Source organism: Herpailurus yagouaroundi, unplaced genomic scaffold, assembly GCF_014898765.1.
Source record: "Herpailurus yagouaroundi ecotype Mexico unplaced genomic scaffold, PumYag 166, whole genome shotgun sequence".
NCBI lineage: Eukaryota > Metazoa > Chordata > Mammalia > Carnivora > Felidae > Herpailurus > Herpailurus yagouaroundi.
Window position 1 is genome coordinate 20,467,172 of NW_024412407.1, and position 15,017 is coordinate 20,482,188.

At 35.8% G+C, this 15,017-nt stretch overlaps 1 protein-coding gene across 18 annotated transcripts in view; it reads right to left on the reverse strand.

The window, feature by feature from the left end:
- CCDC91 (coiled-coil domain containing 91) overlaps positions 1-15,017 on the reverse strand; it is a 364,937-nt gene that overhangs the window by 312,032 nt on the left and 37,888 nt on the right. For 6 of the 18 annotated variants that reach the window (XM_040488536.1, XM_040488535.1, XM_040488534.1 and 3 more), the window contains one exon: positions 1,162-1,225. The exons of 11 other annotated variants lie outside the window; for them this stretch is intronic. In XM_040488536.1, coding sequence (XP_040344470.1) covers positions 1,162-1,225 — 64 coding nt within the window. Of the gene's footprint in view, positions 1-1,161; positions 1,226-15,017 lie in introns of those variants that run through there. One more of the 18 variants, XM_040488554.1, reaches the window with a different exon arrangement.

Consider the following 15,017-nt stretch of genomic DNA (forward strand, 5'->3'; position numbering starts at 1 on the left):
ACTTAAAAAATGCTTCCTAACATACACTGGTCAATTTCCCTGTCTTAGAAAATAAAGTACAGAGAATCATCACATTACATGTATCCTTTACACATGAATGGCTGTTCAGGGAGTAGAATGGATATATTCGAAGAATGAACTGAGACTTTCATTTTCTCTTTCCACCTTTCACCCTCACCACTACCATGTACTGTTGAAATAATACATGTTGTTAAAGACTTATTTCAGAGAAGAATGAAGAGATATTGAAAAAAACTACAAAAGTTTAGCCTTCATAAAAAGTCAACAAAGAAACAATAGCTATCTTCAAATGTATTAAAACAGAACGCTTAGATAACAAAATGAAAACCCCTTGTACTATAAGGCACACATAGTAAGTGGCATCTCTTAATTTTGCCAACCCAACACCCTTCCCTCCAAGCTTCTCCTAGCCATAACAGTGGGCAATTTGCTCAAACTGAACTAAATAAAATAACACAATTAATAATTAGTCCTAAGGATAGGAAACTATAGCTCAATCAATCAATCTTTCCTTGGGATGTTTCCAACTAGATATAGAAGGGAGAAAGTCCCTTCCCTTTCTGTTCACAAAACTCTCTTTATCTACTAAGTTATGAACTCCACCACCTTATCTTACTTCCTCAGCATGCACGTTCAGTCCCACGTTAAAAATTTTGCCTAAGCTATTCCCTGGAATGCTCTTCTTCATGATATTTACAGAGCTAGTTATTTCTTTTGATTCAGATCTCAGCTTTAACATTCCCTCTGGACAAAGGCTTTCTTAAGCAGTCACTTAATCACTGTCACATCATCTTACTTTAATTCTCTACATAGCACTTATCACTTAAATATACTTCTTTTTAATACTCATTGCTGTATCTTCAATACCTTGAATAGTGCCTGGCACAGACTACATTCTCCATTCGGAATCTGTTCAATAAACAAATGAAAGCTGTAAAGGCTCAAGCCCAAAGCTAGCAACCATGGCCCTAGCCCCAGAGAGAAGCTGGTCTGAAAGAGTGAAGCAATTAAGAAGAAAAACAAAGCAAATCTCCTGAAGGCATATGAATCTTTTCAGTCATCCCAAAGACCAGCTCCAACCCTACCCATAACAGAGTCTGATTACGTAGATCAGACGTCTTTAAGATGGTGTGCACATACCACCCTGAGGAGGAGCAGGAGACAAGCAAGACAATCCATCAGAATGTGAGAAGAAATACTCCATCTAAAATAAAATACACGTATTTTATATTATCTTTGGCGAAGTACTATATTTGTGTCTGTTTTATAATGTACGTATGACTATAGTCATACACACATGCATATACACACACACACAATAAGTAGATAAACACACCAATATTGGACGTATACCTGATACCTGATAGAGGTAAATAATCAAAAAAGTCTGGAGAATATCAATGTCAAACTTGTTTTTCTTAGGCTGGAGTGTTTCAGGTTTATTTCATTTCTAACCAAGAGATTTTTGAAACGTACTTAAAACATATTTGGTGCTCAAATATTTGCACAATGCTGAATGCGCAGACTAATGATGGCTCCAGAGAACAGACAAATGAAAGCCAAAAGCAAAGAGATTTAAAATCTACATAAAATTAAAATTCTAAAATGTAGACCCGGCTAAAAGTAATCACCACCTCTCCAATTATAAATGTGCCACTACAGGGTGGGTTCAAGTAGAAGCCTGCTGACCATTAGTAAAGGATACTTAGACATGATTTCAGCACTTGCGAGGCAGTCTATGTAACAAATTTAACTGAGTGATATTAAATGCTGGCAATGTAATGACAAATTAAGTTTACTCCTTTCCCCTTGGAGGTCACAATTTAACAAAGACAAACTTGCAAACATATATATAGTATACGTTAGATATCTATACACATGGTATAGTGACAGGAATAGGAAAAGGTGATGATTAACTCTGCATGGTGGGAATATTTAAGTTGAATATTGAGATATGCAAAAGCCACTTTTTCCTGTTAGTCAAGAAAGATAAAAACACTTCTGAAAAAGGAACATGTGAGAAAGGACAGGTATAAAAAGCACATAGTATGGCAAACCCAAAATACAAGTAATATGAAACTGTTGAATGACAAGGTGCCCATGGCAGAAGAATATCTACAAATGAAGCTGCTGGATAAGTAGGTAGGAGCCAAATTGTGAAAGGTCATTCTAAGGAGTTGGAGCCATAAAACAATAAAAATAACTATCTTGTACAGTGTACTACTTTGTATCAGACACATACCTAAACTCTTTAGATATGCTACCACTTTTAATCCTCAGAAGATGTCTATCATTATCTATCTACACTTTCTAAAAAAGAAAACTTAGGCTAGAGAAAGACCAAGTAATTTTCCTAAAATCACAGTTAAATTAGAGTCAAGAGACAGAACTCACTGAAGGATTCTGAGAAGGGATGTAAGTATTCTGAATAAGTGACATGTATTTTAGAAAAAGGTCGATGAAGCAATGTGGATTAAGGGGTGGAAGTAATAGGTTAGTTTTAGGGAAATGAAAGACATAAATATAATCCAAATAAGAGCTACTAATGGGGGTTGTAAAAGGGAAAGGAAAACTAAAGGATTCCACTGGTTTCTAGCTTGAGAAAGCAGGTAGAAAAGAAAGTTTAGGTAGGACAATGAGGCATAAAATGAAAAAGATGAGGTATAAAATGATTAGTATGAGTCTAGGCAATATGGTCACATTTAAAGTTTCAAAACAAAAACAAAAACAAAAACAAAAGCCAGTGGAATACAGTCCAATAGGGAGTTAACTAGAAAGAGCTCTTTCTAAAACAGAAGTGAGAATTTCCAAGATAAACATATTTAGAAAGCATCAATATAAATACAGTAATTAAAAAATTAGGCCAAATAAAGTAGAAAATAAATATCCACAAGTCCATATTGATATAAATGACAAAAGGAAGGAGGGAGGGAGGGAGGGAGGGAGGGAGGGAGGAAGGAAGGAAGGAAGGAAGGAAAAATTTTCCATGCAGAAAAATTCCAATTAATTTATACAGATACTCTATCTTCAAGAAGGAGGAACTCCCCACTCCTTAAGTATGGCCTGAACACACCGACTTCATTCCAAAGAATACATATGGAAAGGAGGGGAAAGAAGAAATGTAAAGCAGAGAAGCCTGACAAAAACCATCTCAGCCAAATGATTCAAGTCAACATTAGCAATGATTAAGTCACGTTGATAGTATGTACCCTTGATATGACATGATCAAATGAATACATGGTCTCCTCCCAAAAACCTATAACTTCATTCCAAATGTGGGTAAAACATCAGACCAACCTCAACTGATTGAAAGGCAATCTATAAAACACCAGACCAGTACTACTCAAAACTGTCAAGGTCATCAAAAGCAAGTTAAGTTTAAAAAATCATCACAGCCAAGAAGAACCTAAGTATACATAACAACTAAATGTAATATGATATCCTGCTTTATGGGAATCTGGAATAGAGAAAAGAAGGTAGATAAAAACTATGGAAATCTGAAAAAAGTCATGTACTTTAATTAGTAATTGTGTATAAACATTGGTTCATTAATTTTAACAAATGTACCATACTAATATATCAATGATAGGAAAAACTGTGAGTGGGGTATATAAGAACTCTCTGTACTGAGTTCACAATTTTTTATAAATCTAAAATTATTCTAAACAATAAAAGGGTTTTTTTTTAATTAGGCCAAAAACAACAACAACAACAACAACATAGAAAACCATTACTACTCAAGGGATAGGTCGAATAAAGTAAGTTAGTAAAAGAAATTTAAAAGAGATGATCATGAATATACAAAGACAGAATGATGCCCTAGAAATAATAAGGAAAAACTGTACAAGAATAGAAACAGGCATAATAGAGGTCAAAGAAGATAAGGAATGAACAGAAACTACTGGATTTAGGGAGTCAGTGGTTTAAAAGGAAAAGTTCAGTGGAGCTAAAAGATGAAAGGTAAACCACAATGGGTTATGATGCCTACAGAGCCCTGATTTTAGAATTCTCTCAGTCACAAATGTCTTCAGAGATTCGTCTAGTTTCAAATCTATTGAAAGTCTCCCCTATTCCTTGAATTCACATCAATTTAGTAGCCAAAATCTCTTACTGAATCATCTTTCACAGTGTAAAATAAAGTATTAGGAGATGCATCAGATAGCATACTTTTTATCCAGAAGTAACAGAAATTCCAAAAGCAAACGAGCTTAAACAATAAGGAAATGTATAACCATTGCCAAATATAAGAGGAAGCACACAGATACAGCAGGCTCTAAGCACTACAAGTCAAAGCTTCAGGAACTCTCTGTAAACTCCCCTGGCTGAGTGCCTGTGTGGAGCTTTACCAACAGGCTGGAAACAAAGTGATCAAGATATTCTGAGATTGTGATCTGCCCATCTTTGAACCTGTCACTAGCAAAGAAAGGGAATTTCCACGTTTCACTTAGACTCTCAATCCTGGATCAAGGAAAGAAGACCCCTTTTTCTGACTCATGTGAAGAAGGGTTAGATGCTTGAAGAAAATAGGTTCAGTTAGAAAGACAGGAAAGAAATAATGCTAAATAGGCTATCAATAAATGCTAAATAGGAAGTTCTTATTTGCATGTTTTCATAGCTTTGGAAAATTTTAAAAATTACTTTAATACAATGAAGAATAGGCTTAAACCAAATGATAACCTCAAAGACAATACTGTTTTTATAGGACAAGAGGAAAATGTGGTATGAATTTGTAAGCTTTCATCACTCAAACTTATATCACAAAAATAAAATGTATTAGAGTATTTTAAAACCAGAATGTTATCACATTTTACACTAAATTGTTATTTTATTAGGAATAAGATAGTAAGAGATTCCAAGGGAGTGGAAAGAGCACTGGATGTGGGGTCAGGGCTCTAGGCGCTTAGACCTAATGCTTCCATTAAATTGCAGATTATCTCAGTCACGGAATCTATCTAGATTTCAGTTTCGTCCTCTGTTAAATCAGAAAATTCAGAGAAGGGGTTCTTCAGGTTTTCTTTCTGTTTACTTCCTAATTATAAATAGTATTCACTTAATAACTAAAAAATTTATGTGGACTATTTAACATTGTAATTCTGGGCTAGCCAAATCCTAAAGACACCTTTCATGCCTACAAGCTGAGACACAAAAGCTTCACTTTGAAAAACTTCACTACAAAACTTCATTTTCATGAAAACCCTCACTGTGGCCAGAAATATAAATAGCATGATGTTACAACTTTCTGAAATAACTCAAGAATTTAATTCAATTTCTCTTTAAAACCAAATTCATTATTAAAAGGCTGCAGCATACCTACAGAAGCAAACCCTCACTGCTGGACAGGAGAACGGAAAATGACAAACACTCAACCACTTTGAAATTCAATTAAAGACAAGATTTCTAACCACTAGGCCTAAATGAGGAAGAAGATGAAAAGCAAAACACAATAAGAAAGCTGGAATTCAAGTCATAAACAGAAAGGGAAATTTCTATATAGAGTATGAAAGAAGGGGTGGAAACAACCCAAAGTAAAACCAGCCTATACGCCTAGAAGAAATTAAATCTATATATCTCATGAATTTCTCTTAAAGACTATTAATTTATACAAAATTGATAGATAATTTACAAAATCAGGTTAGTGACAGAAACAGGAGAGGAAACCATTACTCTGCCCTTTGGGAATTTCAAATTAATGGATTTTGGCAAACCAGACACAAATCATATGGGATGACTGGATAAAACCTTATGATTTTAGCCAAATGTATTATGACCTGGAGTTGGTTCTTCTCAAGATTATTAATAATGAAAAATACTTACATGGGATACACATGATTGCCAGGAAAAAAAAAATGCTCTTCTTTGAAAGTTTTTAAAACAACAAACTACCCACAGAAACCACATGGGCACAAAATGAAACAAATCTGGTCACTGATTTGTGGAGCATTTAAGCACTCCCCAAGTGAAAAACTCAGCTTTAGGCTCTCTTTTTGGGACGAGCAGAACATCCATGAAAATACCTGACTTGTAGATACCAAGGAAACAATACAGACATACCTCTGCTGGCCTGAGTTTCAAGAAAAACAATTTTCTCCAAGAACCTGATGGTTTTAAGAGACTACTTAACTTGTTTTAAAAAGACATATCTTTTCCTCATGGTAAGAATCTAAAAAAAACCCAGAAACTTGTACCCAATGTTTATAGCAGCACTTTCAACAATAGCCAAATTATGGAAAGAGCCTAAATGTCCATCAACTGATGAAAGAATAAAGAAATTGTGGTTTATATACACAATGGAATACTACATGGCAATGAGAAAGAATGAAATATGGCCTTTGTAGCAATGTGGATGGAACTGGAGAGTGTTATGCTAAGTGAAATAAGTCACACAGAGAAAGACAGATACCATGTGTTTTCACTCTTATGTGGACCCCGAGAAACTTAACAGAAGACCATGGGGGAGGGGAAGGAAAGGAAAAAAAAAGTTAGAGAGGGAGGGAGCCAAACCATAAGAGACTCTTAAAAACTGAGAATAAACTGAGGGTGGATGGGGGGTGGGAGGGAGGGGAAAGTGGGTGATGGGCATTAAGGAGGGCACCTATTGGGATGAACACTGGGTGTTGTATAGAAACCAATTTGACAATAAATTTCATATAAAAAAAAAAGAAAACAGCAATAAATGCAAAAGGAAAAAACAAAGCCTAAAAACTCTTAAAATTAAATAAAAGAAAATGAACTCTCACTCAAAGTGCTTAACATTATAATATTAATAACCTACTGTAATTATCAATTTAAATACCAAAACTCCCTATTATCAGTAGCAGTATCATTAATACATGAGGATTACTCATCAATTTATCAAATTATATAATAATACCCTAGTGAAATGGTATACCAAAGAGGTGACTTTCAAAGGAGGAAAGAATAAATATAGAGGGAGAAATCTTGTCCAGGACACAGCAAAAGAAAAAAGTAGATGAGTAACATAAAGTTGCACTGGAACACGAGAAGGTAGGCTGTGTACATTTAATAGGTAAAGTCTCAGAAAAAGGAGGCCAAATGAAACCAGAGTCAAACACAAGCTAGCACACAACAAAGTCTAGGGTAAAATGCAAAGGCTACATAAACATTTCATTTATGTATATAAATATCATATAGATACCAGATACATTAACTAAAATAGAAATTTTATCTTGACAGCATCACAAAAACATCTACCTATTTTAGTATTTATTTATTTTTGAGACAGAGAGCATGCAAGCCAGGGAGGGGCAGAGAGGGAGGGAGACGGAGAATCCTAAGTGGACCCTGTGCTGACAGCAGGGAGCCAAGGGTGGAGCTCGAACTCACAAATCAAAACACGAGATCATGACCTGAGCCGAGTCAGATGCTTAATTGACTGAGCCACCCAGGTGCCCCAACATCCACCTATTTTAAAAAGTGAATAAAAAAAAACCTTTTTTACCATGGCCTGTATCATATTGTCCCTATAAGGCATAAAAAGAACACAATATAGACCCAACAGCATGCAGAGCTACAAGTTTACATATATCTGCACACATACCCACTATGCTTTCCATTTCCCGACACAATGACATAAAAATTGGGGATTTTTCTCCTCTACGTTGGCTCTATATAAGGTGCTGACTTTTCCCTTGGATAGGCTGGCAAAGCACAGCTTGTCAAAGCTTGCATAACCTTGAAGAACACATATAATTTCCAGAAGAAATAAAGAAAGAATGGAAAAATAGATGAGTTTCCAAAAGAAATAATTTTAAATTGTACATATCTATAGTCCTCATCCTTTAGAGATGATGTTACTGGTGGTATTTGTTACCACATGCATGAATCCTAAAAAGCCAAAGCATTAGAGCCCTCCAAGGGCAACTGCAGCTATCTTATAAACTATAGTTTCAATACAGTGAAAAGGAGAATAATGCCAAGGATAGAGAGCACTGGGATTGTCACCTAGTCAGAAAGAATACAGATCTGGAGAAAGATCAGATTAGACTCATTTCAGAAAATGAGCAAGAAAACCCTGCAACTATACTCTATTCTCTATTAGGGAATCTCTAATTAACCAAACAGCATAAAACTTTTAGACTAAAATTCTTCACATTATACCAAAATGAGTGTGTGTTTTCTAAATATTATAATAATCTATTATGGATACAGAAATGAGAAATGTCTGTTTCTCAACGTTTACTAAGAGTGGGAAGTTGTGTCTAAGATACAGGAAACTACCAAAAAATATAGTGCATATTCCTAGTGTGTAAATTTTACACAAAGACTTAAGGACAAGAAGACACTCTACTTTTTGTAAAATACTTTATAAAATATAAAATATAATAAAAGATAAAAAGAGTGAACAGAAAAAATAAAACACATATTTCCTAACTATCACCAGCAGTTTACGCACAGACATCTTGAGTGCGACCCACTCCTACAGGATCAATTATCTTCTGTACTATAGTTACTTCAAAGGAAAAGTATGACAAAGGTTGAAAAACAGCTTAAACTACAGTATAGAGATACCACTCTACTTCCAATCAAAATGGAGACATGGGGACCAGACTTAACTTTCAACTAACATAACTAGAAAACTGAACAAGATATATGGAACAGTGGGTTCTGGATATTCGACAACAGGCAGCATAGGATTGTAATACCTGAAAGAAAGCAAAAAAAGCAAAGCAAGCACTATAACTGCCCTGCTTACAACCTGGAGTCAGTTTACAAACTAGAAGACATAGTGGGGGAACCCAAGCAAAACTGAGCTAAGGAAACAGAGTTAAAAGTTTATAAGGCAAAAAGTTAAGTTTATAAGGCAACTAGAAATTCTAGTTGCATAGAAGTGAGAAAACTACACTGGGTAAGAATCTCAAAAAAGTCTGCTCAAGTCTTGGGATGAGTAAAACCCATACACAAGTGACAGAAAACTACAGAAGGCTAGGAAAAGACAAACAAAAGTGAGTAGATGGGACAACAGATGGAGCTCACACACAGCTGGCAACGGTTTATGTTCCTACTAGTCAGAGTGGATAAACCTTGTAATGCATTGAGATTCAGCTGAATCCTCAGAAGGGCATCTCCTTAGTAGTGGGGTTAAATTTGTCCTACAATATGCTTGTTCTGGACCCACACTAACAAATCTTTAAAATACACCTCAAAATAATCCAACTGATTTCAAATAACTGAGAACTGGAACAATATACACTATTTGAAATAATACAACAAAATTTAGCAATCAACAAGTGAAAATTCAAATTATCATAATCCAATCAAAATCAACAGCCATTCAAAAAAAAAAAAATCAGAACGAGACTACAGAGAAGATGGCAGAGTAGGAGCATCCTGAGCTCACCTCCACCCACAGACATACTGAGGCTGAAAGTACACATAATGCAACTCATTCTGAAAATGACCTGAAGACTAGCAGAACAGCTCTTAACCACAGGGATATAAAGAAAAAGCCACATCAAGAAGGGCAGGAGGGACTGAGAAGTGGTCAGGAACAAAACCCACTGCAAGAAGATCAGGCCCCACATTGGATATCCTGAGCCCTAGGAAGCTGTACTGGGAAGACAAGTCTCATAATGTCTGGCTTTGAAAATCAGCAGGTATAACTCCAAGAGAACCAAAGAGGTATAGGAAACCAAGATCAGTCTGAGAGGTCCAGAGCACTATATCACTCATCCAAGACCAAGCACAATGGCAGCAGTTTGAAGAGCACCTGGGTTATATAGGTGAAGGAGATGTACCAACTAATTTTAGGGCATGTGCCAGAGGGGCAAGGGTCAACAGGAACTTTCCCCCGGAACAGAAGTACTGGTAGGAGTTATTTTTCTAGCCTTCCTTCAGCCTAGGTGGCCTGACACAGGCAAGAGCCAGTTCTAACACTCTCCATCTTCCTTGCTAAAACAGCTCACCCCACCCAAGTGTGCCCCTGCAGACCCATCCTACTAACCTGCCCATCCCAGCAGGCACCCCTCCAGAGCAAATGCCAGCTTGCTACATCTCAGAGGCAGGCAGCCTCTAAAGCAACTCCAAGTTGGGGGAGGTTGTAGAAGGCCGGCCATACCTACCAGCAAAACTGTAGTAGTCAAGGCCCAGTCAAAAGAGGAAGGCACACACAGCCCACTCAGGAGACACCCCTGGAATGCCTGTTTCTGGTGATCAAGGGAAACTGCTTTACTGGGACCCATAGAAAGTTTTCTACACAAGGTCACTATTTTCCAGAGCAGTATATAACTGACCAATATACACAGAAACAATCAGACAAAATGAGGATCAGAGGAATAAATTCCAAACCAAAAAGGACAAAACCTCATAAAAATAATGAAACAAAATGGAGGTAAGAAATCTACCTGACAAAGAGTTCAAAGTAATGGTCATAAAGATGCTAACTGGACTAGAGAGGAGAGTGTATGAACTCAGTGAGACCTTCAACAAAGAGAATAAAAACGTAAAAAAAAGTACCAACCAGAGCTGAAGAATGTAATAATTGAAATGAAAACTACACTAGAGGGAGTCAATACAAGACAGGGGATACAGAAGAACAGATCAACAATCTGGAAGACAGGATAATGGAAACCACCCAACTCAACAACAAAAAGAAAAAAATAATTTTAAAAAATGGGTATAGGGGCGCCTGGGTGGCTCAGTCGGTTAAGCGTCCGACTTCAGCCCGGGTCACAATCTCGCACTCCGTGAGTTCGAGCCCCGAGTCAGGCTCTGGGCTGATGGCTCAGAGCCTGGAGCCTGTTTCCGATTCTGTGTCTCCCTCTCTCTCTGCCCCTCCCACATTCATGCTCTGTCTCTCTCTGTCTCAAAAATAAATAAACGTTAAAAAAAAAATTAAAAATAAAATAAAATAAAATAAAATAAAATGGGTATAGGTTAAGGGACTTCTGGAACAACATCAAGTGTACCAACATTTGCATCATAGGAAATGAGACAAAAGGAGAAGAGAGAAAGGGACAGGAAACTTAATTGAAGAAATAATAGCTGAAAACTTCCCTAATCTGCAAAAGGAAATAAACCAGGAACCATAGAGAGCCCCAGACAAGAGAGACTCCAAAGAGATCCACACCAAGACACACAATAATAACGTCCAAGATTAAAGATAAAGAGGGAATCTTAAAAGCAGCAAGAAAAGAGCAAATACTTCAGCACAAGGTAAATCCAACAAGGCTATCAGCTGATTTTTCAGTACAAACTTTGCAGGCCAGAAAAGAGTGGCACGATGTATTCAAAGTGCTGAGAAGAAAAAACCTACAACCAAGAATACTTGACCTGGAAAGGTTATCATTAAGAACTGAAGGAGAGATAGAGTTTCCCCCCCAAAATTAAAGTAGTTCATGACTATTAAACTGGCCTTATAAGAAGTGTTAAAGAGACTTCTTTATGTGAAAAAAAGATCATACTAGAAAAAAGAAAATTATGAAGAGAAAAAATATCACTGATAAATATAAACATATCATAATGGTAGTAGATCATTTATAAAGCTAGTATGAAGTTAAAAGACAGTAGTAAAATCAATTACATCTTCAAAAATTAGTTAAGGGATATACAAAATAAGAAGATGTGGGGAAAAAAAGACATCGTATATGCATAATGTAGAGGGAAGGAGTAAAAACGAAGTGCTGAACTTCGTATGTCTGAACTTAAGCAACCATCAACTTAATATAAACTGTTGTATAGCTAGAATGTTATATATGAAACTCCTGGTAGTCACAAACCAAAACCTATAATAGATACAGAAAAAATAGGGGCAGCTGGGTGGCTCAGTTGGCTAAGCATCCAACTCTTGGTTTCAGCTCAGGTCATGATCTCATGGTTCTTGAGACTGAGCTCCATGCTGGGCTCTGGACTGACATGGGGCCTGCTTAGAATTCTCTCTCTACCTCCCTCTCAGCCCCTCCCCTGCTCACTCTCTCTCTTTCTTAAAATAAATAAAATAAGCTTTAAAAAAAATAGATACACAAAAATAAAGGGAAAGGGCTCCAGGCATAACACTAAAAAAGTTATCAAATCACAAGGTAAAAGAGCAAGAGAAGAAGAAATGAATAGAATGGAACTATAAAAACAACCAGAAAGCAATTAACAGATGCCAATACATACATATGTATCAACAATTACTTTAAATGTAAATGATTCAAATGGTCCAATCAACACACATTAGAGTGACCTAATGGATAAAAAAATCAACACCCATCTATATGATGCCTACAAAAGACTCACTTCAGACCTGAAGACACATATGGATGAAAAATACATTCCATGCAAATGGAACAAAACAAACAAACAAACAAAAAAGCTGGAGTAGCAACAGTTGTATCAAACAAAATAGACTTTAAAACAAAAACTGTAATAAGAGACAAAGAAAGTCATTACATAATAAAAAAGGGATCAATCCAACAAGATAAAACAACTGAAAATATCTATGTATCCAACACAGAAGCACCAAAATATAAAAAGCAAACATTAACAAACATAAAGGGGAAAACTGGCCTTAATATACATCAATGAACACATCCAAACAGAAAAATGAAAAAGAAACAGTGGTTTTGAAAAACACAATAGGCGAAATGGACTAAACAGATATATGCAGAGCATTCCCATCCAAAAACAATACACATTCTTTTCAAGTGCACATGGAACATTCTCCAGGATAGATCACATGTCAGGCCACAAAACAAGTCTCAATAAATTTAAGAAGACTGAAACCTTATCAAGCATCTTTTCAAACCACAAGACTATGAAAGCAGAAATCAATTATAATAAATTACAATTACAAGAAAAACACAAATACATGGAGGCTAAACAATATAACACTAAACAACCAATGGGTCAATAAAGAAATGAATGAGGAAATCAAAAAATACCTTGAGACCAATGAAATGGTTCAAAACTCTTTGAGACACAGCAAAAGCAGTTCTAAGAGGGAAATTTATAGCCATAAAGGTATACCTCAAGAAATGAAAAAACTGCAAATAAGTAATCTAAACTTACACTCACAGGAACAAGAAAAACAAAGCCCACAGTAGAAGGAAAGAAATAATAAAGATCAGAGTGGAAATGAAACAGAGACCAAAATATAGAAAAGACCAACAAACTAAGAGCCAGTTCTATGAAAAGTGAAATAAAACTGATATCACCTTTAGACTCATTGGCGGGGGGGGGGGGGGGGGAAGGGAAGAGAAGGGACTGAAATAAAATCAGAAATGAAAGTGAAAGAACTGACACCACAGAAACACAAAGGACTGCAAGAGAATACTACAAAAAATCAGATGGCAACAATTGGACAACCTAGAAGAAATGGATAAATTCCTAAAAACATACAGTCTTCCAGGATTGAATCAAGAGAAAAGAATATATGGGTGCCTGGGTGGCTCAGTCAGTTAAGCATCTGACTTTGGCTCAGGTCATGATCTTGTGGTCCATGAGTTCAAGACCTGTGTCAGGCTCTGTGCTGACAGCTCAGAGCCTGGAGCATGCTTTGGATTCTGTGTCTCCCTCTCTCTCTGCCCCTTCCCCGCTCACACCTCTCTCTCTCCCTCTCTCTCTCTCTCTCTCTCTATCAGAAGTAAATAAACATTAATAATAATAATAATAAATTTTAAAACAGAAAGAATATATGAACAGACCGATTGGCCACTAATAATGAAACTGAATCAGTAATTAAAAAACCACGAAAAAACAAAAGCTTAGGACCAGTTAGCTTCACAGGTGAATTCCACCAAACATTTAAAGAATTAATACCTATCCTTCTTAAGCTATTCCAAAAACAGAAGAGGAAGAATACTTGCAAATTCATTCTATGAGGTCAGCATTAGCCTGATATGAAAACCAGACAAGAACACTACAGAATAAGAATAAATAAAATTATCGACCAACATCACCCATTAATGTAGATGTAAACATATTCAACAAAATATTTACAAAAAAATTCAAAATATATTGAAAGGATCATTCACCAAGTAGGATTTATGTCAAGGATGAGATAGATTGGTAACAGCAAATCAATCAATGTGATACATATCAATAAAATGATTGGTAAAAAAAAAAAAAACATATAATCATCTCAGTAGATGCTGAAAAAGCATTTGGAAAAATTCAAAATGTGTTCATGGTAAAAACTCTCAACAAAGTGGGTTTAGAGGGAATATACCTTAACATAACAAAGGCCATATATGACAAACCCACACCTGACATCGTACCCAGTGGTGAAAAGCTGAAGGCTTTTCCTCTAACATCAGGAATAAAATAAGGATGTCCATTCTCACCACTTTTACTCAATATAATATGGATAGTCATAGCTGCAGTAGACAAAATAATAAATAAATAGGCAAAATAAATAGATAAATGGCATCCAAATTGGTGAATGTATACAACTGTCACTATTTGCAGATGACATTATACTATATATAGAAAACCCTAAAGACTCAAAAAAAAAAAAAAAATAACTATTAGAACTAATAAATTGAGTTTGGTAAAACTGCAGGAGTACAAAGTCAATATACAGAGATCTACTGTATTTTTAAACACTAGTAACAAACTAGCAGAAAGAAATTAAGAAAACAATCCCATTTACAACTGCATCAAAGAAATTTGAAAACAATACAAATAAATAAAAAAAATATACCATGCTCATGGATTGAAAGAATTAATATTGTAAAAGTTTCCACACTATCAAAGCAAGCTATAGACTCAATGTAATTGCTATCAAAATATCAATAGTATTCTCCACAGAACTGGAAGAAAAGAATCCTAAAATTAGTATGGACCCACAAAAAGCCCCAAACAGCCAACGCAATCTTGAGAAAGAAGAACAAAGCTGGAAGTATCATAACCCAGATTTCAAAACTATACTAACAAAGCTATAGTAAACAAAACAGTAAGGTACTGACACAAAAACAGATACATGGATCAATGGAACAGGATAGAGAGCCCAGAAATAAATCTGTTAACATGGTCAATTAATCTATGACAAAGGAGAC